We start from the raw sequence: 27,310 nt of genomic DNA on the forward strand, positions 1-27,310 counted from the left end.
ACGAATGAGATTGATTATAGGAATAAAATGCTTGAGATGTTACATGCTGACACCTATTTAAAAATGTCCTAAAATGAATTCAATGGTGCCTGTCAGAGGATTAGGTCTTTAATCAATGACCTATTTATAGACAATCGTATTGACATGGGAACCTTGAACTATATTAACATCTTGACCCCCCCCCCCCCCTTAAGCCAGTAATATTTGGGCTTCCCAAGATCCACAAGGACTTGCAAAACCCTCCATTCCGACCTATAGTGGATGGTAGGAACTGTATAATGTACAGATGTGCCAAGCTTGTGGATCAGAAACTTAAGAAATTCCTGGGTAGTGAATTCCAAATTTGTAGGGATTCATGGGATTCCTTAAAATCCTAAAACAGCTTAAACTTTCAGGGTGATTACAACTTCCTAATCATGGATGTCAAGGATCTTTATATAGTGAGCCCCACGACCTTGGCATCAGTTGGATCAGAGAGTTTCTATCCATAAAAGGGGCCCTATCATCCGAACTGGATCTTATAGAATATTTGTTGGAAATTGTTCTACATAATAACATGCTGATTTTTAATGGTGAATATTTTTTGCAACAAACTGGTGTCTCTATGGGCTCCCCCTGTGGGAGTAGCTTTGCTAATTGCGTAATGGTGTACTGGGAGGGGGAATTCTTACTTAGGTATCCCTTATATATATAGACAAAGTTTTCTGGTACACTAGATTTTTGGATGACATAATTCATAATTTTTCGGGATGACTTAAGTGATGTGGAAAGCTTTGTCAATACTATTTCTGGATTTACATCATTCCTTAAATTTACATTTGAATTTAGGGTTGACACCATCTCCTATTTAGATGTTGAATTATCAAAGGATCTTATAAATGGGAGATATACAGCTAAGATATTCAGAAAACCCACATACTCCAATACACTATTACACTTCAATAGCTCCCACCCATTTCACCAGAAAAAAAAGTGGTAATAAAAGGTCAACTTGTACGGGATGCTAGGATGACCACACTAGACTCTGAATTCATGTCTGAATGTGAGACTCTTAAAAACATGTTTTTGAAGAGATGCTACCCTCTGGCACTAATAGATGTCATTATAAATGAAGTCTATGAAAAAAGAGCAAGTGGTTGGTCCAAGCCCTTACTGAATAAAACCATGGAAGTAACAATGGAATCACCCCTGAATGACTTGGCAGTTAATGGTCAGGTTGATGTTATGGGTGTGGAACCAAACAGATGCATGGTAGCGGAGGTTGGTAATAACCACACTTTTAAATGTATTACTACTTTCTCTATGGATGCTGGGTCCGTACGAGACATCCTATTGAAAAACTGGAGCATCTTACTGGATGACCCTTTTATCCAACAAAAAAATTAGTGCTAGCCCTGGGTTGATTTTTAAAAGAGGGAATAACCTAAAGAATATGTTTGAAAATAACACTAGGGCGTACCCATTAAAAGTGGGAATGACAATGTGGCAGATGCAATTTCTGTAAATTTATGATGCTTATTATTTTTTTTACTCTTAATAATGTAACATACCAGATTAGAGGTAAATACAATTGTGAAGGTTGTGGTACTGTGTACATTGCCTTATGCCAATGCTTCCCAGGGTTCTATATTGGGAAAACAGAGACACTTTAAACAGAGTATACGAACACCAATATAATATTGGGAAAGCTAACACCATGAATGCTTTGGCCAAACATGTCTCTGAGAACCCTGGGCATTCTTTCAATTATTTAACAATAGATAATGTTAGCAAGAATATCAGAGGATGTCCTTGGCCCCTCCGTTTAAAGGAACGGGAGCTTTATCAGGAGCTCAAAGTTAATGCTTCTGCCAGTCCTGGCCTTAACAACCAGTGTTGTTTGAAATGCATTTTACGTTTAAAAGCTTTAGAAAGATAACTTAAATACTTATAAAACTTTTTAAAGTATAACTTTGTGTTTAGCATATGTAATTTGTGGAACTTAAATTTTATCTACTATAACAGTAATGTATATGAAGTGTTAATGGGGGTGAATATATCTTTAAATGATCACTGGGGAAGTGCTGTCATTTTTGTTTGAATTACTTATACTGGCTTTTCATGGTTTGTAATTGTCTGATGAAGTTTTCATTTGGTATGGACAAAAGCGCGTACTTTGATTGTATTAACCTGTCTCGATTTTTCGTTGAATTTTCATGGATAAAATTGTGGATGTACCTTTGATGAACCTTGCCTTGAGTCTTTTTTGAGTAGTTACATAATTTACTGTGTTTTTTAACTTGTGGCTAGAGTTATTAAATAAGCCATATAAAAAAAACAGACTGATTTTAGATGCATAAAAACCACAGAGGGCATATACTTCATCAAAATAATTCAGGAGTATGTTAGAATTTACAAACTGGGGTGAGACATTACGGGTTGATATCGTTCTGTTACTGTTATTTCTAGCTACATTATATTAGGATATCCATCCTCAGAAAAAAACATGGACATGTTTAACTACACAGAAGGTTCTGTGGATTACTCTTATCACTACCAGAAAATATCACCCTGTATAAGGAAGTTTTCAGATGCAAGGCAGCTTTATGGATAAGGCAGAAAATTAACTTGCACAAGAAACTTGTAACTGTCACAAAATTTATAGCTAACTATCGGAAAATAGATTTCTTTCACAAAAGAAACAATTTTGCACTGAGAGAGGCTGCAAGAAGTGCCATTGTTCTTCATCTGGGTGTAGGTAGAACTATTCCTAATTTGCTGACAACTAGGAGGAAATACCCAGGGACGAGGTCTAGCGCTTGGTTTCATTCTTTTGAATATATTTTTCTCACTTTTACTGCAAAGACAACTTCCTGCTAATCTTTATTTTGTCTCTCTTTGTTGCCATCTTCCCTTAAAGCTAGCTTTATTTTTTTAGCCCAATGTGCAAATCCATCAGGGAAACAGAATGTGACTGTTGTTTCTGCCCAATCCATTTTAAGTAATATATAAAAGCATAGTTGTGTAAAATCTTACCATAACAGTAGATGTCCCTCCATTCACTGTTGCAGTATTCATAAACTACGGGATCTCCTGCCATGGATACCCCTATGTCCAAGCCAGTACAGTAAAATCTTTCATTCTTATCAGTGCCATATGTCAGATGTATGCTCCATGTGTCAGACTAGGATATAAAGGTGATGTATGGACACTCCACACTCAGAACTGAAGTGCTCCAGAAGAATTAGAGCTACTCCATGAGAAAGGAGAACATGTACATATAAGGAAAAAGGAAAAGTCTAAGGAAAGGAGCAAAAACCTCTCAACCAATCAGATGATCCGAACATTAAAAAAGGGGACTGAATACTGCAACAGTGAAGGGAAGGACATCTACTGTTATGTTAACATTTTACACAACTGTGTTATGTCCTTCCATATCACTGTAGCAGTAATCATAATCTATGGGAGAGTACAATTGCTACAGTAAGGAAAGGGAGGAGGAAGGCAAAAGACAGCCCTCCACAAACCCATGAAGAAGAGCCTTGGCAAAACCCAGCATGGCTGCAGAAATAACATCCAACTTGTAATGTTTGGTGAATGTGTGCACAGAAGACCAAATAGTGGCTTCAAGGATAGAACTGGGTCCAAACTCTTCAAGTCCCAGAGGAGACCACTGTTCTGGTACAAAGCGCCCAAACAGAGGTAGAAGGCTGCCTGCCAGAAAGGAACAACAAAAAGAAGTGGCTTTCAAAATTCAGGAGGAGATGGTTTGCTTAGAAACTGCCAAACCCAATGTCCTGGCAAGAAAACAAATGAATAGCTGCTCAGATTTCTGTACAGCATTTGTCTTGTCCAAATAATACTGGAGCTATCTATGAAGATCCAAGGTGTGTAGAACCTTCTCACTACCAGACTGCGGAGAAGGAAAAAATAAAGAATGACAGACTGATTAAGGGACAACTTATTTACCACCTTGGGCATAAAAGGATTGGTGCACAGAGACACTGTCCATGAAAAATCAAAAAGGGGAGACTGTCATTAAGGCTTGGAGTTCAGAACGTCTCTTGGAAGAAGTGAGGGCAACCAATAAAACAGTCTTCCTGGTGCAATGTTAGAGAAGCAGCAGCAGTTTCAAAGGGAGCCTGTGTCAATTTCTCAAGAACAAAATTAAGGTACCAAGAAGGAAGAACCAGTAGGCTTTATTGGTGGTCTAACGTGCAGGATGCTTTTCAGGAAACGAGAGTCCAAGGAGGGTTTAAATGCAGACCAGCAGAGATTGCTGACAAGTGACAAGTGAGCTGTAACAAAATAATATGCTAAGGCAGCATGGATCAATTAACACCACTAAAAGAGAACCAAGGGGACCCCCACTGAAAAGGGATCCTGGTGACAGTTGGCATAACAATTAAGGTCTTCATCACCCATGCACAAGGTACCACATTCAAGCCTGACCTGTGGCCAATGCTTGTATGGAGTTTGCATGTTGTCCCTGTGCCCCTTTGGGAATTTGTGGTTTCCCATCCAATCATCCAAATTACGTTTAAATAGACACAGTGAGGGGCTCTGCTTCACTTGAATTGGAAGTTTGTTCCAGAGAAGAGGTAACCTCTGTGAAACATATCGCTCACTCCAACAAGTCCTGTTGATGTCACATACTAGGTTGAGTTTCCATATAGCAAGTACATCTTATATCATTTGATTTACGAATGTGCAGCATTTCTATTACAGCAGGATCTGAGACTGCTTTATATGCAAGGCAGAAGTCACCTCTGAATAGTCTGTAAGACAGAGTATAGTGACATATGCTGAAAACTCTGAATTTTCTTTGTAAGAAACCTTTGAGGTCTTTCCAGTTGCTGCAGATGCCTGGTAAGATATATACCAAAGGTAGCACTGTACTCTATTATTGGCCTGATGAGTGTAGAGTACAGGGGGGGGGGGGTTATAACCTCTTTTGCTCTGGATGCATGGTGGTCCAAGGAGGGGTTGCTGTGAACCTGTGTGCCCAAATCTCTCACCACTGATTGTGTGCTTAGGGTGTTGTTATTAATGTGGTAATCTACAGAGATGTCAACTCTGCCAAAAGGGGATAATAATGCATTTTTTTTTACTTTGCGTTTTAGCCTATGACTTTGGTACCAATCCCTTGACTGCATAACTTCCTCTTGTAGGATGCTGACCTCATTTGTGAACTTGATGACTGCACCCAGTTTGCAATCATTAGCAACTTTATCAGCCATAGGCCTTTTGTTTTAGCCTGTACATCCAAGAAGTAGACTACAAACAATAGGGTCCCAGCACCAATCCCTGAGGAACACCACAGTTTACGGGTCTGCTGGTGGAGGTAGAGTCACCTATTTTAATTGGGTGCTTTCTACTGGTGAGCCAGTTTGCAACCCACCTGACAATATATGGGTTGATCTGGGTTGATCTCCGGCTGGGTGAGTTTATCAATAATGCCTGAGTGGGGAATAGTGTCAACGGCCTTGGCCAGGTCCAGGTAGCTGTGTGCATGGATTTTCCTTCATCTAGGGCTTTGGTGACCGTCTCAAAGAAGTCCACCCAGTTTAAGAAGCAGAATGTCCTTTTAACAAAGTCAAACTGGGTTGAGCATTTGGAGGTCTCCTATAAGGTCCATGATTATTATTTCCATCGTCTTGCAGATTAGGCTGGTCAGGGTTGTGGGTTTACATTTCCCAGGGTCTGTGGAGGCACCTCCTTTACGTAATGGGATGATGGTTGCCATTTTCCATTCGGCAGGTACAAAACCAGTGCTTAGACTGTGGTTAAAAAGAGTATCCAGAGGTGCAGCTAGTTCCTATTTTAATCTATTTAGAACACAGCCTGGGATACTATCAGGTCCCATAGAGACTGTTTTTGGCTTTGTAGAGAGCATTTACGACCTGCTCCTTGGAGATACTAGGTGGAGGGCAGGTGGTAGGGATGGGAGGGAAGTTTTCACTGAACCTGTCAGCTAGCAGGTTGGCTATTTCTGAGGGTTTGGTATACGGGATGCCATTAACAACCGGTTCTGCGCAGATCTGCTTTTTCCTTTAAGGTTTCTGACATAGCTAAAGAAAGCTTTATGGTTATCCTTAGTGAAGGAGGCTAAATGGATTCATAGCTAGCTTTAGAATGCCTTATGAGGTGTCTTATTTGCCTGTTTAAGCCAAGGAGGGAATGCTTCCAATTCAGAGACTATTCCTTCTTGCTCTTGGACAGCAATTTCTTTCTCTTATTTCATAACCTGTTAATGGAGGATTTCCAGCAGGCAGGCTTGCTCTTTCTTGAGGCTCTTGATCATATTAGACAATGCACTCTAGCGCCTCCATGTTCAAATCACTATAGGCAAAATTCCATACCACTTCCTTGAAAGCTATACCCCCCCCCCCCAATTATGATCCAGGAAATCCATAACATGTATTTAAACTTCTTGGAAACACTCGCCATACAACTCAATACCATATTCATGGGTGACTTTAAATACCCCACTTTTAAATGAGAATCATATAAGACATCAAATGTACAAGCACAGAGGTTCCTGGATTTTGTAAACACAGACCCCCTGGACCAGACTGTCAATACACTGACCAGGGGGTGCAAACAGAGTGGATTTGGTCTTCATTAATACAGGACACTACTGTACACCCCCTGGTGTAATGTCTTGTCTGGCAAGGTCATACCATAAACTGGTCTCCTTTGAAGTAAAAATAAAACCTGGAACCACAGCCAACACTGGAATATTCAGGAACTACTCTTAAGACTAACTTCATACTATTAATAGATAACCTGGCAAAATTTCAAGCCCCCATAAACACTGAGAACACTGCTGCCTACAGGGAACTGTTCACAGAAACCTTTACACTAAACAAACAACTCAGATGACAAATAAAATCTACCAAAGCCAAATATGAGGTAAATTTGGCCTCCCAGGCCAAGGACAACCACAAGGCATTCTTCAGCTATGTCCACAACCGTAAACACAGTACACAATTGTGTGCAGAGCTCATTGTTAATGGAGCCATCTATACTCAGCCAGAACATATAGCAAAGATACTGACCAACAAATTCAGCTCCAACTTTACCCCTTTCTCCCTCTCAACCTTCCCTCGGGAAATACCATCAAATATAATTCCCGCTATCACTATGGAACAGGTCCCTAAATACTCTTCCTAAGGCCATGAACACTGCATCAATGAACCCAGACAATATCCTAGGATGCCTTTTAAATAGCATAAAACATGACCTATGAGGCCCTCTGGAATTGCCATTTAACTCTAGCCTCCTAACAGGCTTTGTGCCTCACAAATGAAGGACAGCAACAGTCATACCATGCACAAAGGTTGGCCATCTACAGACCCTGGAATCTACAGACCAATAAGTCTCACCAGTCTCATATGGAAAGCCATGGAAAGAATTATCATGGAAATGATCAATAATGATACAGGAAACCTCCATACACTGGAAACCAACCCAATTTGGTTTTGTCAAATGCAGGTCACACCTACTCAACCTGGAGGATTTCTTTGAGAAGGTCACCAAAGCAATGGCAGAGGACAAAATGTTTTACACTACATACTTTGACCTGACCAAGGGATCTGACACACTATCACACTTGGGCATTGCTGACAAACTCAAAAGGTTTGGTATAAACCCTTATGTCACTTGGTGGATAGCCAGCTGGTTCACAGACAGGACCCAGGAAGTTATAACAGGGGAGTCCACTTCTATAAAGAGGTTAGTCACAAGTGAAATCCCTCCGGGATTGGCCCTGGGGCCACTCCTTTTTCAGTATTCACTTCCCTGACTAAATTTTCGGATTATTGCAAATTAGGAATAGTCAGAGAATCCCCCACTGAAACAAATGTTCTCCAAGAATGGTTGACACAGACAAATAACTGGTGTCAGAGCCATGGACGAAAATTAAATGCCAAGAAATGCACAACAGTACCTTCGGAAGTCATTCACTCCTGGTAACTACCATATTGACAACACACCACTAATAGTTGACCCAGTAGTCAGGGACTATGGGACACACACAGACCGTAATTATTTTTGACTATTACTTGTCAACAGCAGTGTGGAAATCATTCATGTTGTGCAACTTATAAACAAAGGTATAGCATCTAGGACCAAGGAAGCCATTGTTCCACTGTATTCAGCACTCATCAGACCCATCACCGAGTACAATACCTCCTTTGGTATGTACCTAACCAGGCTTATCCAACAACTGGAACGTCCACAGAGGTCCTTCACTAAAAGAATACAGGGTACAAGGAACACATCCCTATGCAGACTGCCTCAAGGCCCTACATATCCATATTCTGTCTCCTACAGTCTGTTGAGGGGAAACCTATGCCTGGCATACAAGGCATTGTCAGACCTGATCCTGATGCAACTCCTGCATATCTGCAAAACAAGCAGCACAAGAATGTCCTATTCTAAAGGCTTAAACCTTGCCTGTGATATAATTAGGACCTGCCGGACAGGCAGGTATGTAACCCAGAGACTACCCCTTTTTAACAGGTTCCCCCATCCACGTGAAGCAGAGTTCTTCCCTAACCCAATTCAAGTGTAACTTGGACAACTGGATGGGGAACAGGAAATTCATTCCTGGTTTGGCACCTATGTCTCTAATGGGCACAGGCAACCTGTAAATGGTTCATCGCCCAGGCCCTGCTTGTAAATGTTTCATCACCCAAGCCCCTCCTTACACTAATCGAGGGTACCACAACTTGTCAGAGACTTGGGATGCATGGCTAGCCTTAAAAAGACCCTTGTGGTTGTTAGCCTAGTATACACCTATGAACAAGACAAAAAAATCTCTCATTTTGAAATGTATGACTTTCTGGTTTCTCAACTGTCTGTCTCACTTCAAACATCAGTATAGTTGTGCTGCAGTCTGATCTGAATCCGAACTGCTCATCTTCCATCTTAATTTCTACTACTCTGCATATCCATTTATCAAGCATCGAATCCATAACCTTCATGAAATGTGACAGAAGTTTGATGCCTCTCTACTGCCCACAGTTGTGGGTGCCCCCTTTGTTCTTATACACTGGCATGAGTATGCTTTACTCTCCAGTCATCTGGGATATGTCTTTCTGTCCACGCTGCTAGGAGTACCCTCAGGAGATATTTCTCCCTTATCTAACCCAGCATCTTTACCATATCTGCTGTCACCTCATCTGAACCTGCTGCTTTCAGTGACTTCATTTTCCTTAATGCTATTCTTACATCTTCTAGGGTGGGTTCATCTTTTTCTCTCATCATAGACCGTGTCTGGGGAAGTACAGCTTTTGAGGGGTTTTCTTCATTTCAAAGCTACTGACGTACTCCTTACATCTGCCTTTGATGTACTGTGGACTTGTGAGCAGGGTGTTGCTGGCACCCCTTATGAAGGGTGCCTGACTGTCTTGTTTATCTTTCTATATTTGCCTTGCAACCTGATATGGTTTCTTGTGCCACCTACTGAGACACTTTCCAAAAGAAACTGTTAGAGTGCCTCCTATGCCCTATTCTTTGCTACTGCAACTCCTTTCTTAGCTTTGTTAGCCAACCAGTATTCCTTCCTAGCCTGGTCCATCTTTTCTATCTCCCACTTTTTCCTGCACTTCTTTCTTTTGATGACTTCCTGGACTTCTGTTTTCCACCACCAATTTTCCTTATGTACCTTATTTCCATACCTGGCTTGGCAACATACCTGTTCTGTAGCCCTCACACATGCTGTTTTGAGGTGCTACCATTCTTTTTTAAATCCAATTTCCTCTTCTTTTTTGGGGTGCTAGAGCACTGAGTAACTCCTTGAACTATTGTACTTTCTCTCCAGTCAACTTCCAGGTCTTCAGCCTGATCTCTGTTTGACCTTAAAGTCTTCTCTTACCACTGCTTGGAGCAGCTTATTGTGGCAACCTGTGGTTTATGCTTTGGGCCAACGGTTTCACTGGGAATAACTTTGCAATCACTGATTCTACCCCACATGTTTAGCACATCCATGTTATACAATTCCTACCATCCACTATGTGACTGGCGGAATCTACTGATCCACTTGAATTCAAGTGGCGATTTTCACATATACAACTACATGGACTTAAATCCACCTTGTGAAATAGTAGACTTGTTAGCAAAAGGTCTGTCTTTTGTGCCTGGGAAACATGCTGATTTGGCGAGGACACTGCTTGACCTTAAAACTTTCACACGTAAGCTGAACCTAACATTACTTTTCGGTCAGAATACTTGTAGTGTTAGTGATTTACGTGTTTCAAGTGTGCATAATCCACCTTTAAATAACACTATATTACTCTTTGAAAAGCTTTGTGAACTAGACATTAGGAACTTATTATGTAAGAGACCTATAAGGACATGTACAGCTAATACGTCTATGGAGGACAGGAATGTTTTGGACTTATTAAATCACAGAAAATTTGTATTTTGAAACCCGATAAAGGTGGAGGGTTAATTTTCATGAATGATCTTGATTATGTGAACAAAATGTTGCATACTGACACCTATGTTAATATTTCTTTGAATGAATTTAATGGTGCCTGTCTTTAATTAATGACCTATTTATTGATAACCGTATTGATAAAGAGATGTTGAATTACCTTAACATCTTGACCCCCCTGACACCAGTAATTTTTGGGTTACCCAAGATCCACAAGGATATGCATGAGCCCCCATTCCGACCCATAGTGGACGGTAGGAATTGTATAACTTACGGATGTGCTAAACTTGTGGATAAAAAACTAAAGAAATTCCTAAGATGATGAATCCCAAATTTGTAGGGATGCATGTGATTTTTTTGAAATCCCTAAATGCATTCAAGTTTCAGGGTAATTTTAATTTCCTGACTGATGTCAAGGATCTTTATACGGTTATTCCACATGACCATGGCATCAGTTGGGTCAGAGAATTCCTGTCCCTAAAAGGAGCTCTAGCTACTGTAGTTGACCTTATTGAATATCTGCTGGAAATTGTTTTGTTTAGTAACATGCTTATCTTTAATGGTGAATATTTTTTACAGCAAACAGGTGTTCCTACTGGGCTCCCCTTGTGGGGGTAACTTTTGCGAGTTGTGTAATGGTGTATTGGGAATGTGAATATTTATTTAAGAACCCTACATACAAGGACATAGTTTACTGGTGCACCAGATTTTTGGATGATATTTTTATCATCTTTCGTGGTGATTTAATTAATGCAGTTAACTTTGTCAATACTATTTCTGGGTTTATATCATTCCTTAAATTTACATTTGAATTTAGCGTCGATACCATCTCCTATCAGGATGTAGAATTATCTAAGGATATGACCAATGAAAGATATGTAGCTAAGATTTTTCGTAAACCCACGTACTCCAACACACTATTACAGCTCTCACCCTTTTTATCAGAAGACAGCAGTGATTAAAGGTCAACTAGTAAGAGCTGCTAGAATGACCACCCTGGATTCTGAGTTTTTGGAAGAATGTGCTACTATTAAAACCATGTTCCTCAAGAGATGTTACCCTCTTGCACTTGTTAATGACATTATTGATGAAGTTCATAGGAAAAGGGACAGTGGCTGCTTCAAACCACTATTGCATAACACTAGGGAAGCAGTAATGGAACCATCTTCTGATGTGACAGTAGTAGATTCCTATGTACGTACTACAGTGGGGGAATTGGACATTAATACTGATGTCCATACTTTTAAATTTATTACCACCTTTTCCATGGACGCTGGGGCTCTACGTGAAATTCTAATGAAAAATCGGAGAATTTTACTAGATAACCCTACTATCCAACAGAAAATTGGTGAAAACCCAGGCTTGATTTTTAAAAGAGGGAATAATCTAAAGAATATCTTGGAGAATAATAGCAGTGTTTCCCGCTAAATCAGGGATGACTAAATGTGGTAGATGCAACCTTTGTAAATTTATGAAGGTTGCAAACTCTTTTATGGTTAACAACGTGAAGTATATGATTCATGGCAAATACAACTGCGAGAGCTGTGATATTGTTTACACTGCCTTATGCCAATGTTGTCTAGGATTTTATATTGGTAAAACTGAGAGGCACTTTAAGTTGAGAGTATATGAACACCAATATAATATTGGGAAAGGTAACATCACAAATGCTTTGGCAAAACATGCGCCGGAAAACCCTGGGTATTTTTTCAACCATTTGGTAATTGACAATGAGATTAAGAACATTGGGGGGGGGGGCATGGCCTCTTTGCTTAGAAGAAAGACAGCTCTATTGACAGCTCAAGGTTAATGCATTTACTTGGCCTGGTCTCAATGACCAGTGTTCTCTAAAGTGTATTTTATGTTTGAAAGCTTTGGAAAGATAATAATATTATTACATTACATTATTTTATAATTTATTTGTATATGTATATATATGTTTGATGATTTTTACTTGTTGAATTTACTGAATTTTATTTATTTGAATATGTCATTATATGTATTCATTTATTTGAAGTGAAGTATATGTGTGATTAGTGGGGAGTATGTGTCTTTAAATTACTAACAAGGGGAATGATGTCATTTTTTAAAATTATTTATACTGGCTTTTATCTTATGTATTTGTCTGATGAAGTTCTTACATTTGGTTTGGATGAAAGCACCAACTCTACAGAGTTATTCGAAGAACTAAGCCAACATGGGAATGGAGAAAGGACACTTTGCAGATAAGGATGACTGCAATTAGAGGTAGAGACAGAATAGGCAAGAGAAGGCTGGAATTTACTGGAGAAAAATGGCAAAGGAACCAAGACATTGGGAACAAATAACTAGAGAGGGAAAGGTAAAAGAATTGGAAGAGGCCAATAATTCATTTGGACTGTAGGCTAGAGATTGCCTTCCCTATCACTGACTGATATCGGATTACAGGCAAATAGAAAGGTGTGACAGCCTTTTCTGTGCATTTGTACTGTTTTAAATAACTTTTTGCTGCCTAATTTCTACAAAAAAAACAAAAAAAAAAAAACAAAAGTACTATCTGTACTGCTCGTTTCCCACCCTTCCCTATACTAGAATAGTCTAGATCCCAGATCTGCTGGTTTCAGGACTTTAGTCTGTGTTTCTGAGTGGTCCAGACCTTGTTGTAGTAGTGGTAGGTCTTTCTGCTTTAAATCCCTGGTTCCTCTTGTGGCTGCTGCGTGTTCCAGGCCTGCTATCCCACACTCCCACTCTTCAACTTTCTTCTCCTAAGCGCGCTTTGCCTACTGGCCCAGCCCTCCTGGATAACCAAGGCCATTCTCAGGATAGCAAGTCTCATTCCATTTGCCTGACTCCCTACAGGGACAGTTCTATCTTTCTCCCAGAAGAGAGAGTTAAAGGATTAAAGAAAGTAAGTAACATGCTACTATCCCTACTGCAATGTGCTTGAGAACTTGTTACCCTTCTTACTGTGAACTCCCCTCATACCTGGCTCCTTTTTCCCTATATCAGAGCTGCCTTCCTTCCTACACCTATCGATCTGCTTTAGTGTTTCTCTCCTTACAAATTCAGGTCTGTCCACTAGGTGGCAGTGTCTACCCATCTATAACCCCCTTCTCCCTCACTCCTTCCCACACACTACAATATAACATATTAATAGTCTTCTCTCTCTTAACTGCTAAGTAACAGTTCTACCCATCTCCACCTCTGGAATCTGTCTTCACCTTTCCCTTCGTACTGCACCCCAAGAATCCCATTAACCACCCTGCTTACCTTCCTCTATACTTACCCTTCACCAGACTGATTGTTTTTCACAGTGTCCTGCTGCCTACCTTCCTTGGGTGTATCCCGCTCCGTTCGCCCTGTGGGCTCAGTCCGCTCCCCTACCCCCAAATTCCACCCACCCCCAGTGCATCTACACTTATACTCACCTAACCACTCCTACTTCCTCTCTACCTATTACTCCCCTCCCCTTTCACCACCATCTTCTTCCTACCCCCCTCCCCCATAACCCATCTCCTCACTCTTCCCTTTATATTTAACACAATATCTCTTTCTAACCCTTCTCCCTACACTTTACATATTCTACTTTACACCAAAAAAGTCTTGTACCTCACCAAATCGTAATGCCAGAGGATAGAATATCACGTAAAGCAGCCCTAACATTGCTGGAGATACCAAATATTTATTAAAAATAAGACAATTTCCAGCAGTGAAAATTTGGTTGCCTTTGGTAACAACCTTCATCAGATGTAGGTTGTACACCAAAAGCCATTTTTTCATCATACCTTTGACATTGTGGATTTTTATCAGCTGGAATTGTGTTTTATACGTTTTATTAAATATTTTTGGAACATAGCAGTGTCCTGTCATGACTTTGTCTGGCATATTCTACTTTATCAAAGCCTCAACATGCTTACAAAACTTATATCATTCTCAATCCAACTACTACTTCTGAACCTTACTTATATCCACTACCTTACCCAGCCCAACTCCACAAATCACACACCATTACTTCACACAACCAGCTCACTCCCTTCGACTCACTTACACTCATTTGTCTCAATCTCCCCTGGACTGTATCTCATTAACATCCATCTATTTTTTCACTACAAACTAAGCACTACTTATAAACTCTTTAGCCCCTCTCTAACCTCCAATATCCACACAAATCTGACAATATACAACATACAAACAAGGCAATCCAAACACTTCATCAGGATAATCCAACACCTAACAACCATACTTCTATCTGGAGATATACACCCTAACCCAGGCCCAAACACCACTTCCCCTACATCTAAATCCATCCTATTAGCTTCTCTAAATGCCCAAAGCATAGCCAACAAAATCCCCAACCTCCATGCCTGGCTTCTCCACAACAAACCTGACATCATAGCTATTTCTGAAACCTGGTTAAAACCTCATATAAAAGATGCTGAAATAGTACCACCAAACTACTCTATCATCAGAAAAGACAGGGCCCACAAAAAGGGTGGTGGGGTAGCTCTACTCTACTTATCCACCCTATCCATTACTCCCTATATAACATACCCATTCCTCACTTCTCCAATGCAGAATTAGTATTAGCTCTATTTCAATTAAATAAACACAAACACATTTGCATAGCCTCACTTTACATCCCCCCTGGAGACAATATATCAGTACTTGAGGATATCATGTCCTGGCTTCCTACCAATATCAATAATGAAACTATTATCACGGGAGACACTAATATTAACTGGACTTCCATTCATTCCCCTACACACCCCTTAAACATCAACCTATATAAGTACTCTCAGCTCATCAACCTCACTACCAGGCCCTCTAAAGACTTCTCCAGTGGCAGTACCCTAGACTGGTTCTTAGTCTCTTACCCCCACTACTACTCTGATAGTGGAACTCTTCCTGATTCCCTTAGTGACCACCTTCCCATTTTCACCAGACGTCTTCCATCTCTATTACAAGTAACACATAATTACATCAGCACTCGCTACCTAAAAAAACTTCAACCCAATAACCTTCTCAAACTCCCTAAAATCAATAAATTGGAACCCCCTAAAAACTCTACCCCTGGATAATGCTGGTGCACACTTCAATACAACTTTCCTAAAACTGCTGGATAGTTTTGCCCCCATAAAAAACAAAAGAATAAGAAACAATACCGCCCCCTGGCTAACAAAAAACACACTAACTGCCATGCAACTTGGAGACAAAACCTGGGCACATTACCAAAGAAGCAAAACTCCTACCACCCTTAATGAATTCAAAATACTTTGCAATACAGTTAAAAAACTTATCACAGCAGATAGACAGAATTACTTCTCCTTACTCCAAAACAACCATAAAACCAATCCTCAAAAATTCTGGAAAGGCATCACTACCCTCCTAAAACCTGGCTCAGCAGAAAACCCAAGCCCAGACCCAAATGCACTAGATATAGATCTGGCTACCCAATTCAACTCTTTTTTCATAGACTATTTCCAAACTAACCTCATCCTTCTCTAATAACACCTCACCCCCTACTTCTGATCCCCCCTCGTCACCCCCTTCATCTCCAGTCTCTCAACTCCCACCATTCTCCCTAAAACCCATTCCTACTTCTACCATAAGGAAACTCCTGCAAAAGCTAAAACCATACACCAATGCCCCCGATAACATTCCCTCATCCTTCCTCAGCATAGCTGCCGAAGCCATTGCCTTTCCCATCAGCATCCTAATCAATCGCTCTATCCAAGAAGGACTTGTACCCAAAACTCTGGAAAAGGGCTTTCATCATTCCCCTGCACAAAGGTGGCAATAATAACAATATTACTAACTTTCGTCCCATCGCCATCCTCTCTCCTATATCAAAACTCCTAGAGAAATGTATCCATCTTCAACTTCTTCCCTATCTCTTAGATAATAACTTGCTAACTTCCACACAACATGGATTCAGGCCCGGTCACAGCACCATGACTGCCCTCCTTTCCTTCCTGGAAACTGTAAATAAAGCCAGAGATTCTGGCTCTACTGTATCTACCATCTTTCTTGACCTCTCTAAGGCTTTCGATACTATCTCTCACAACCTTCTCCTAACTAAACTATCTAACCTAAACCTATCCCCTTCCTCTCTCAATTGGTTCACCAGCTATCTCTCCAACAGGCAACACGCTGCCAAGTGGAAAAAAGCCAGCTCCTCTTTCCTTAACACACCCACTGGTGTCCCCCAAGGTTCCATTTTGGGTCCTCTCCTCTTTAATATATTCATAAATGATTTCTTCCACTCAATTCCTCATGCTAAACTTATTCAATATGCAGATGATTCTACAATTATTTGTGCAGCCACATCCATCCCCGTTCTCTTAAAACTGACTCAAGACACCTTCTCTACCACAGAAAAGTAGATGGACAATCATATAGCACTCAATGCATCAAAAACCAAACTTATGGTATTTACCCCCTCAAAAACCAACACCATTGATAGAAAACTATTCTCCATCACTAGCCAGAATAACACACCTCTTGAACTGGTACCTGAAACCAAACTACTAGGAGTCCAGATTGATGACCAGCTTAAATTCAATACCACCTACAATTAAACATAAAAAACACCACAATTGATTCCTCACTACATCTACTAAGCTCACTCTCGCTACTACACTTCTCATCCCTTCCCTCCTTTATGGTGCCCCCTCTCCTAACAAACCTACAATCATCTCTCAAAACAAAACTGTCCTCTTGTTATAATAAAATTGCCAAATTTGCCACTAGCCACAAATCATCCACCCATCACTGTGCATCTCTCCACAAACTTAACTGGCTAGAGCTTCCCAACTATCTCTCCTATACTCAGCTCACTTTTGCTCACAAACCCATTTTTCATCCCTCCCTCAGCTCTACCTTTAAAATGCGCCTGCCACAAAGACTCCTAAGATCTAATAACCAAAACCTAATAGAGCTGTACAAACCCCTCCACTCTCCAGGACAAAACCTCCTGTCCTTTGCCCTGGCACGCCTATGGAACTCCGTTCCTTCCCCCATCCGTATCACCACCAACCTCCCTGCTTTTAAAAAATCACTGCACTCACATCTAACATCCTCATGGGAATGCTCATGCTCCCACCCCTCATAGCCTATTCTCCACTTCGTACAGGCAACTATATCATATATTACCAGACACCAAATAATAAGCCAACTGTAATGACATCTTATAATTTTCTAATCCTACTACTCCACTCAAGAAACTATATATTTACTACAGCAATGCTTTGTTTTTCTACAAAATTTAACCTAAAAATTTTTATTGCACCTGCTTAAATCTTGGTTTTCTACAAAATGAAACCTAAAAATTGCATTGTAACTGCTTAATCTTTGTTTTGTCTTGAACCCACAAATGACTGCAATTGTAAACTGCTGTAATCTTTTTGTTACCACTGTTTGTAAGCTTTGTCTTTAACCTACAAATGATTGAAATTGTAAACTGCTGTAATCTTTTTGTAACCTTTGTTTTGGAGCTTTTCTCCCCAGGACTCCATTGAAAATGGGTTCTTATTGGCCCAATGGACTATCCTGGTAAACCGACTGCAAATAAATAAATAAAAATAATAAAAATTATCAGTGAGAGTGGTAAGCACTGGAGCAGGCTATCTGTAATAAGAGGAGTGGTTTCCAGCTCTGAAGTTTACCTTATTGGCCGTTTTGGGCTAATTTCTATTCCTTTCAAGTTTCTGAGTTAAAACCTGTGTTTGTGCGGGTTTCTGCTGGTTTTAGCTCGACCGATCCTGTCTGGGCATCCTGCAGACTACTACAGCACCAGAAACGAGAAGGAGAGACTTTTTTGCTGATCTAAGTGACCTTTTGGCTTACTATTAACTGTTTTAGCTAATCACACTTTTAAAAACCCGTTTTTACTGTGGTTTTGCTGTATTTCTGCTGCATTGTACTGTTAAATCATTTTACTGTGTCTGCACTTGATTTATCTGTTTAAAAGTTAAAGTTTAAATTGCATTTAGTACTGTAGACATCAAACTCAAGTGCAACAGCCTTTTCTGTGCATTTTTACAGTTTTAAATTACTTTTTGCTGCCTAATTTCTAAAAAAACAAAAACAAACTCCCCAAAAAATATTATCTGTACTGCTCATTTCCCACCCTTTCCTATACTAGAATAGTCCGGATCCCAGATCTGCTGGTTTCAGGACTTTAGTCTGTGTTTGAGTGGTCCAGACCTTGTTGTGATAGTGGGAGGTCTTTCTGCTCATCAGTGAGAATGGTAAGCATTAGAGCAGCCTGTCGCAAGAGGAGTGGTTTCCAGATCTGAAATGTACCTTATTGGCCATTTTGGGCTAATTTCTATCCTACCTACGCATCGCGTAGCACCGCTTAGCTAGGTTTAAACTATTCCCGGCACCATAAGTATGCTCTTCAGTTTTTCGCTTAGAACTAGCCAGTTCCTTAATCTTAGCACTTGAATCTGCTTTTCCATGCTCAGCACTGGTTCATAACTGTTGCAAGAATTAAATAAGCTACAAATTACTGAAGCACTCAACCTTTCTCATTACGCAGTGGTTCACAGTTTTTCTACCCATCTTCCTCAAGTTGCTTCGAGGAAAAAGCTCTAGTACTTGTTCCCTCACTTGTCTAGAAGAAAAAAGTAATTACCCAGGCATATCCAAAGGACAGCTCCCAGTGTTCTCTCCTGTTTACCTGATGAATCTGGGCATATTGGGGCAAAGCAGCAATTGCCTCATATACACTGACAACCCTCTCCTCCTACCACCCAACACTACAACCTCTACTACCCAACACTACAACCTATGAGAGATGCATTTATCTAGCCAAACTGGCGGCAAAGCTCTCTCAACCCAAGACTGAACTCATCAGTCAGGAGCAGAAGGTAAACACTTGCCCCATACCACACTCATCACATAGTCCCACTGAACCTACACCACCATAACCTACATATAGATTCTCGGAGGCTCTCAATAAGCATCTGCCCAAGCAAAAGTGACCTCTCAAAGCAGAAACGCAAGCAACCTCCACCCCTCATCACAACCCAAAAGACACAACACACAGACTCAGTGTGCCACTCAACCACAGCCCACAAGGCAAAACAATGCACCTAACACATTAGTCATAGGTGACTCTATAGTCAGGCAAATTGATGTTACACTCACCAGAATAGAAAAGGAGAAGGTTACTGTTAGTTGCCAGGATCCACCACATAACCCAAGCACTCAGGTCACTCCACAAGTACAAATATGACTCCGTCATTGTCCATGTTGGTGTGAACGACCTGAGACGTACCTCCCTGGACTACATGTAAGAGACATGGAGGAGCTCTATGATCTTGTAATGCAGGCAGGTATGGCCCTAGCCCTGAGTACCATCCTACCTTCGCCCAGAATGACACCGCAATACAAGGGCAAATGATTGACTTCAACAATTGGCTAAGCTTCTGGTGTCATTCTAAGGGGATCCAGTATCTGCCTGGGACAACATGGTCGATAAGCCATGATGCTTTGTCACAGATGGCCTTCACCTTTCACCCCTGGGATTCCGGATACTGACTAAGGCTCGTGCCACCCTATAGTGCCTTTTTTAGGTGAGGTTCAAATGACAAACACACCACCATAACAGATACAAGCAAGCAAAAAACTGAGGGTAATGCTACTCAACGTTAGAAGTCTAAACCTCAAAATGCAATCACTCGAGGCACTCCTTAAAATGGAGAACATAGATATCTGTGCAGTGAATGAAACCTGGTTCAAGGCTCCAGAGAGTACCCCTGCATTACCAGGATATAACTCATACCATACCTTTTGGCCATCTAACCAGGACCGGAACACCAAGGGCAGAGGCCTGTCCATAGTCATTAAAGATAATCACACCTACAGGCTAGTTGTCCAACATAATGCATCCGAAATTATCCAAGTGCAAGTAACTCTGGGCAAAACTGCAATCCATATTGTAGCTTGTTACAGATCCCCCACCATGCCCCAGGATTCCAACTCCTCTTTTCTTGATATACTAGAAAATATTAGGATATTACACCCTAATAATGGGCGATTTCAACTACCGCTCCATTAAATGGGAAAACTACTCATGTGCCAACTCCTTTGCTCAATGCTTTCTAGAATTCATAAACTCCAGTGCCCTGGATCAACTTATCCACACCCCCACCAGGGGCAATAATATCCTAGACCTAATCATTGCCAACATGAGTGACCGGTGTTCCACACCTGAAGTCAACTCCTCATTGGTCAGATCCGACCATAAGCTAATCATCATGGATATCCACATCCCGCCCCCACCCCCCATTAAGATAATCACTGTAAAGAATTTTTCCAAAGCTAACTTCATGCTTCTTAAGACAGAAGTGGCCAACTTCACGACACCCATGCAGATGGGCAATACAGTTACAACTGTCGAATCTTATACAAATGCACTCTATAAGCACTTACATGAGTGCATGGATCGTGCTATCCCTAACATTGCCAAGACACTATCCTCCAAAAAAAGGAAGACAATCTGGTGGTCCCTTGCTATAAATAAACTCTACAACAGAAGGAAGAAACTGTTGCAAAAGAGAGTACAATCCCATGAGTGGTGGAGCTCCCTGGTCAGCCTCAGTAAGAAACTAAGATCCCTCATAAAATCCACCAAAGCCAGCTATGAAAACAAGATTGCCACTGACTAAGGACAGCCACAAAGCATTCTATAGTGATGTCAAAAATATCAATGGCAACACCCAGATCTGCTCTGAGTTACAGCACAATGGCATGAAAATTACGGAACCAACTGATATCGCCAACATCCTGGCCAATAGGTTCAGAGCTAACTTTACCCCACCCCCACCCCCTAAAGGGCCCATATCCATTCCGGAGTAATGCAGTGCCCCTGCAATCACAACTGAGCAGTTAAAAACTGCACTCTCCAAAGCCAAGAACACAGCAACCATAGGACCGGACAACATCCCAGGCTGCATTCTACACGAACTTCAGAATGAACTTGCCCCCCCCCACTTAAGCACCATATTCAACCATACCCTCACGACAGGCTTTGTACCCACTGAATGGTGCACAGCAACAGTTATACCACTCCACAAATGGGGAGCCACCACCGACCCCGGGAACTATTGCCCTATGAGCCTGACTAGCCTGGTTTGCAAGGCCATGGAACGTATCATCATGGAACTTATAAACAAAGTCACTGATAACCTCCAAACTCTAGACCTCACCCAGTTCATGTTTGTGAAGGGCAGATCGTGCCTCCTGAACCTGATCAACTTCTTTGAAACAGTCACCAAAGCCGTAGATGAGGGTAAGGCAGTTCACAAAGCCTATCTTGACCTCGCCAAGGCTTTCAACACCATCCCCCATTCTGGAATGATAGATAAACTCACTGAACTGGACATAAAACCATACGTCTCAAGATGGGCTGCCAACTTGCTCACTGAGAGAATCCACACTGTAAAAGTTGCAGACTCCAAATCTGACTTCAAACCTATGACAAATGGAGTACTACAGGGTTCAGTCTTGGGTCCTCTCCTGTTTGGGATCTACTTCTCTGAAGTACAGGCTAATACACAGGGCCTCTGGCTGATGATGTTTACAGATGACTGTAAATTAGGTGCCATAGCTGAGTCCCCAAACGATGTGGACATCCTACAGAAGGGCCTCACTGAGACTGATGCCTGGTGTCAGAGCCATGGCCTCAACCTCAATGCCAAAAATTGCATCGTCATCCCCTTTGGTAAAAACTCTGTACCCATGAACTACCACATGGGCGGCAGTCCACTTAACGCTGAAGGTGTGATAAAAGGCCTTGGGACTCAGGTGGACAGTAGTCTCTCCTTTGATAGTCACATTGCCACAGTAGTCAGGAAATCCTTCTACGTGGCACACCTCATCACAAAAAGTTCTCATCCAGGAAAAAAGGGGTCATTGCTCCCCTCTACTTGGTTCTCATTAGACCCATTATTGAGTACAAAGCCCCTTTTGGAATGTACCTCACAAGACATCTGCAACAGCTGGAAAGGCCACAAAAATACCTCACAAAGAGGATTACAAGACTCAAACATATGCTCTATGCTGACAGTCTCAAAAAACTCCAGCTTTACTCCATAGCATATCGCCTACTCTGAGGTGATCTCTGCCTAACATACAAAGCTATGTCAAACCCAGAGCTTTAGGACATGCTACACCTAAAGAAATCCCAATCCCTCCGAGCTACATGCTCCAGAGACCAAAACCTTGTCACCACAATAAACAGAACATGCTGGAGGGATAGATTCCTGTCCCAGAGACTTCCCATACTCTGGAACAAGCTACCTATGTAAAGAAGAGTTCCTCACTAGCACTCTTCAAGAAAAATCTTGATGAATGGATGGGAAATAGGAAATTCACCCCAGGTTCACTTCTGTGGCCCTGCTTGACAGGATTACAGGAAAATAACCTTCTTGGGTGGCGAAAGCCAGGGAATCTTGTTGGCTAGGCATACATAGGCCCTTGGTATGATATCCTAGTACCTACCTACCTATGAACCTAACACGGGGTTCCTACGTGAAAGATCATCACTGGTAGAGTTTTCACTAGAACAGAAGCTGCTGTCAAATTGAGATAATTACTAGAGCATATAAAATACTGCATGACTAACTATAAGAATTGATCACAGAAGGTTAAAAAGGATTGGGAAGAGAGACTGTATACGCAATTCACAAAGAAACAATGACAGGATAGATGTATGACTCCCAATTATCCAACAAAGTGTAGAAGATTTAGGATCTTTGCTTGGAAGTGTTTGCATTGGTATTTTTATACTCCAAGCAGACTCCAATTTTTCCTCAGGTAGATTACTAATGTTGGAAGTGTGATGGAGAAAAAACAGGTAATTGGAAACATATTTTGTGGGAGTGTAATGAGTTGCCAGATTTGAAAAATTCCCTGCAGACTACTCTGTCAGAAATACTGGGTGAGCAAATTGAAGTAACTACAGAAATGATTCTTTTTGAACTGTGATACAGAACTAGAATTGCTTAGAGATAATAAGGCCGTGCTGAGTCTAATTATGGTGGCTGCAAAAAATGCAATTACTAGAAAATGGGAATCAAAGTATAAACCAACGGTACTAGAAGTAGTGAATGGGAATTATGGGAACAATGCATGCAAAATAATGTTTTAGAGGAGGAGGATAATCTTAAGAGAAGGCAGGAATTGTAATGTTAGAAGGACAATGACCGTACAGAAAATTATATGTGATATATAATATATATATGTTCTGTGAAGATGTGGCATGGAGAAAGGAATACTGTATCCCTTGGATTTTACCGACTGTACCCATGTGTCTTTTGTGATACTTTGCCAGGCTTCTAGCTACTGTGACAATCTGCCCCCGACTACCTCCGGAGGTGGACAGGTGGGCCTCCTTTCAGGAGCACTGGAAGGGCCTACCAGAGAATGCATCTTTGTTGCTCTGATTCTGCGGACCCCCCTCTGCCACGAGGGCAGCATCTCTTGTTATTTCCCCCTCTGCCCCTGGGGGAAAAAAATCACCATGTGCATCAAGCAAAGCTCCCTGGGATTTCCGGAACCACATTTTTCCAGCTTTTTGACTTTTGAGATAAGGTCTAGTAGAAGCGGAGAAATGTACTCCCACAGCAAACAGTTTTGCCATCTTGTTCACAGCTGGTAAGTCTCTCTTTTATCTTGGGCTCGAACAAGGATGAGCCATCAACTGGGGCGTTGGTAAAGGGGTACTTCAAGTGCTCCGTGAACTCACAAAGGCGCATCCAGGAGTGTCCTCAAGCTCCCCTTGAAAAAGGGAAAGTAAAAGAAAGGGTGGAAAAAGCCCTCTAACTAAAACAGGCTGAAAGGTAGAAGCAAATCCTCTAATTAAAAGGGATTAGTAGGCCTGATAGAAGGAAATGACGGCTTCAACAACAAACAGCAAAAAATAGGAAGATAGACAGGAAGTACCTAAACAGCTATCAACCCCTAACTACAAGGAATACTACAATTAAGAAATATCCGGATTCTTGACAAAAAATAACAAGAAAAAGCACAACTTAGCCTGAGCCAGTCGCAGACAACCCTGAAGCTTCAAACAGCAAATGAAATCTGGGTAACTCTCGCTAGGTATGTTGGGATGGGGTCTAGCCTCAAGTCAGTGGCAGCTCTCGAACTTTAGCATATGGCTGAGTCGGCTCCGAACCCACCAAGAATGAAGGCGAGATAAGGACAATATAACATATAATGTGTTTTGGAGGAGGAGGAGAATCTTATGGGAAGGCAGGAATTAAAATTTTAAAAGGACAATGACCGTATAGAATATTTATGTTTGTAACTGAAAATATGTTAATATGGTTTGTTTTCATTTGTATAACTGTATGATTGCCTATGTCATTTGTATAAATGTATGATTGCCTGTAAGTGAGAATTCAATAAAAATGTTTCTTGTTAAAAAAAAAGTCTACAGAAATACGGTGCCATTGGCTTAACAGCAGGAACAGGGTTCACCACTAGAAAAAATTGTCATTTTAACTTTATCACTTTTATGACTGAGTTACAGAAAATTTCAGAAGAGGAATGTTAAGTATATATCTTCTACCAGGACTACAACAAAGTTCTGACTCATCACCAGAGAATAAGATGCTAAAAAAACTGAAGAGGTTACAGACACAATCAAGATTACTGACTTCAGAAGCTTAGATGTAAGTTAAGACCCAGAGGATTGTGGAGGGAGGTATGATATCATGAATAAGGGAGGATTAAATAATAGTACCTCAGAGACTGTTCTGCATCTATATTTTCAGACTGATCTCTGAGAAACAGAGGGCAGGATCAGCCTGAGGAAACAAAGACAAGCACATCACTGGAGGATGGCGGAGTGGAAGAGTTTAAAGGATGACTTAAAAATTTTGATAGTTACAGAAAGACAGCAGCAGGAGTTCGCTGTAGAGAAATGTATTGTTCTTGAAACACAGCAGCCCCTGTTGTTTGAAGTATGGCAAAATATAGCAGGAAAAGGACATGGAGAATGTATTACACTTGGACTGACTAGACCACTAGGAGCAAAGTAATAGGGCCCTGACAGCAACTAACACAAATCTGTCTGTTTTCACAGGGAATAGGCTCTACAAGTAAAGGAGTAATGTTTCTACTATCCTGGCCACTAGTGAGATTTCAGCTTAGGTAATGTATGCAGCTCTGCAGACCATAGAAAGAGACGCATAAGGCTGCCTTAAGAAATCCTGAAGTGATCCACTGGAATACTGTACGGGATGGAGAGTAAAGGGAATGACCAGGGACTTCAACAGCTGCACCTCATCTCACAAGAGTCCAGAAATAGACAGGATATGATGTATTGTGTCTAGAAAGGGTCACAGCCATTTTTTTGACCGCAAGAATCACTTACACTCTGGATAATCTGCAGTTGGACTGTAGACCCATGAAATTGATTGTCGGAGTGGGTAATAACAATGAAATCACTTAAGAAATTTAAGAATTCATAGAGTATGTAAGAAATTATGTGGGAGAAGACAGTGATAGAGGCAGAGTATAAACTAGTTGTTCTCATCTGGCATCGAGCAAATGTAGTGTAATGTAATAAGCTGATCACGATAATGCTGGTAGCAATTACTAACCAGAACTGTTTTTTTTTCCAAGATAATCACAGCAAAATTTTAAAAAAGTACATCATTCACATGGTTCCAACTACTATTGTATGTTTTTGAAGCAACAACAATAAAGTTGCTTCAATTACTACACATGCATTAGCTTGTTCTTGATGCTGAAGTGAACCTGTTTTCAGCATAATCACATAGACTGAGACACTGTGTGTGTGTCTCTATTTTCCGTAAATACAATAAGTACAACTTACCTTTTTCAGAGGCACAGGTCCATAGGCAAATTTGGGTACTGAAGGAGGGATAGGGCCATCTGGCAGCTTCTTATACTAAAAGACACAATTATTAAAAAAGGGAAGTTAATGAATACTAATATATGGTAGTTATATAATATAAAAAAATCATTTACAGGTGGTAAAATAGCTGCAAAGTGTGAGCACAACATAATATTTAAATGTCCTTTAGTAAGTTCACAATAGGCTTCTCTTTTGTATACATTTGCTGACACACTGGTAATCATTGTGTTACACTCACTGCTACAGATACCATTAAGGTGACTGACAATCAGCATTAGTAATCAGGGCTAGTGTTAGCATTTTGGGGGCTACCAGCAAATGTCAAGTTGGGGACCCCTGGACACTTCTAGTCTAAGTATCACCCTCTCACTGCCACCCCTCCTAAGCAACCTTTTAGTTCAAGCTACAAACTCTTAGGATTAGTAAGCACAGACTGACCTATAGCTACAATATGCTTACATTACAGCAAGCCTGAGTATTACACTATCTCATCTGACAAAGGAACATTCACAGTTATTGGCATTTAGTTTCATCAATGATACGTTACAGCAACTCTATGTCAAGGTCTGGACTTGGGTGAAATGGTGCCCTAGGCACTGCATACTGATTCACCCCCCCCCAAAACATACACACACACACACACACACACACACACACACACACACACACACACCCTTATGTGCTCCCCACACTGTGTAGATTACTTTTTTCTTCCTTTTCTCAGATTTTGCATAATCTCTTTAGCTTTTTTTTAAAAAGCCATAACTTTCTATATGTTCTGAAATTTTTTTTTATTTGGACACAATCTTTTTCATTCAATGATGACATTTACAGAAATTACGATTAAGGAAAGAAATGCAGTGTTGCTGTTCAACTTTAATTTTCAAATTTAGTTTTCCTTCCATCCTTTCAATTCTCTTTTCCTGATCACAACAGCACAGTAATAATGACTTGGAGAATAACTGAAGCTGTGGCTCCTAGAAGCCATGGGGTTATAGACAGCCTGGGAT

General features: G+C 40.9%; 1 protein-coding gene across 1 annotated transcript in view; it reads right to left on the reverse strand.

The window, feature by feature from the left end:
- GLB1 (galactosidase beta 1) overlaps positions 1–27,310 on the reverse strand; it is a 1,256,403-nt gene that overhangs the window by 513,720 nt on the left and 715,373 nt on the right. Inside the window, exon 11 of the mRNA XM_044064915.1 lies at positions 26,259–26,333. Coding sequence (XP_043920850.1) covers positions 26,259–26,333 — 75 coding nt within the window. The remainder of the gene's footprint in view (positions 1–26,258; positions 26,334–27,310) is intronic.

The sequence above is a fragment of the Protopterus annectens genome, chromosome 3.part0 (genome assembly GCF_019279795.1).
Source record: "Protopterus annectens isolate FY-2018-M chromosome 3.part0, PAN1.0, whole genome shotgun sequence".
Lineage (NCBI taxonomy): Eukaryota > Metazoa > Chordata > Ceratodontiformes > Protopteridae > Protopterus > Protopterus annectens.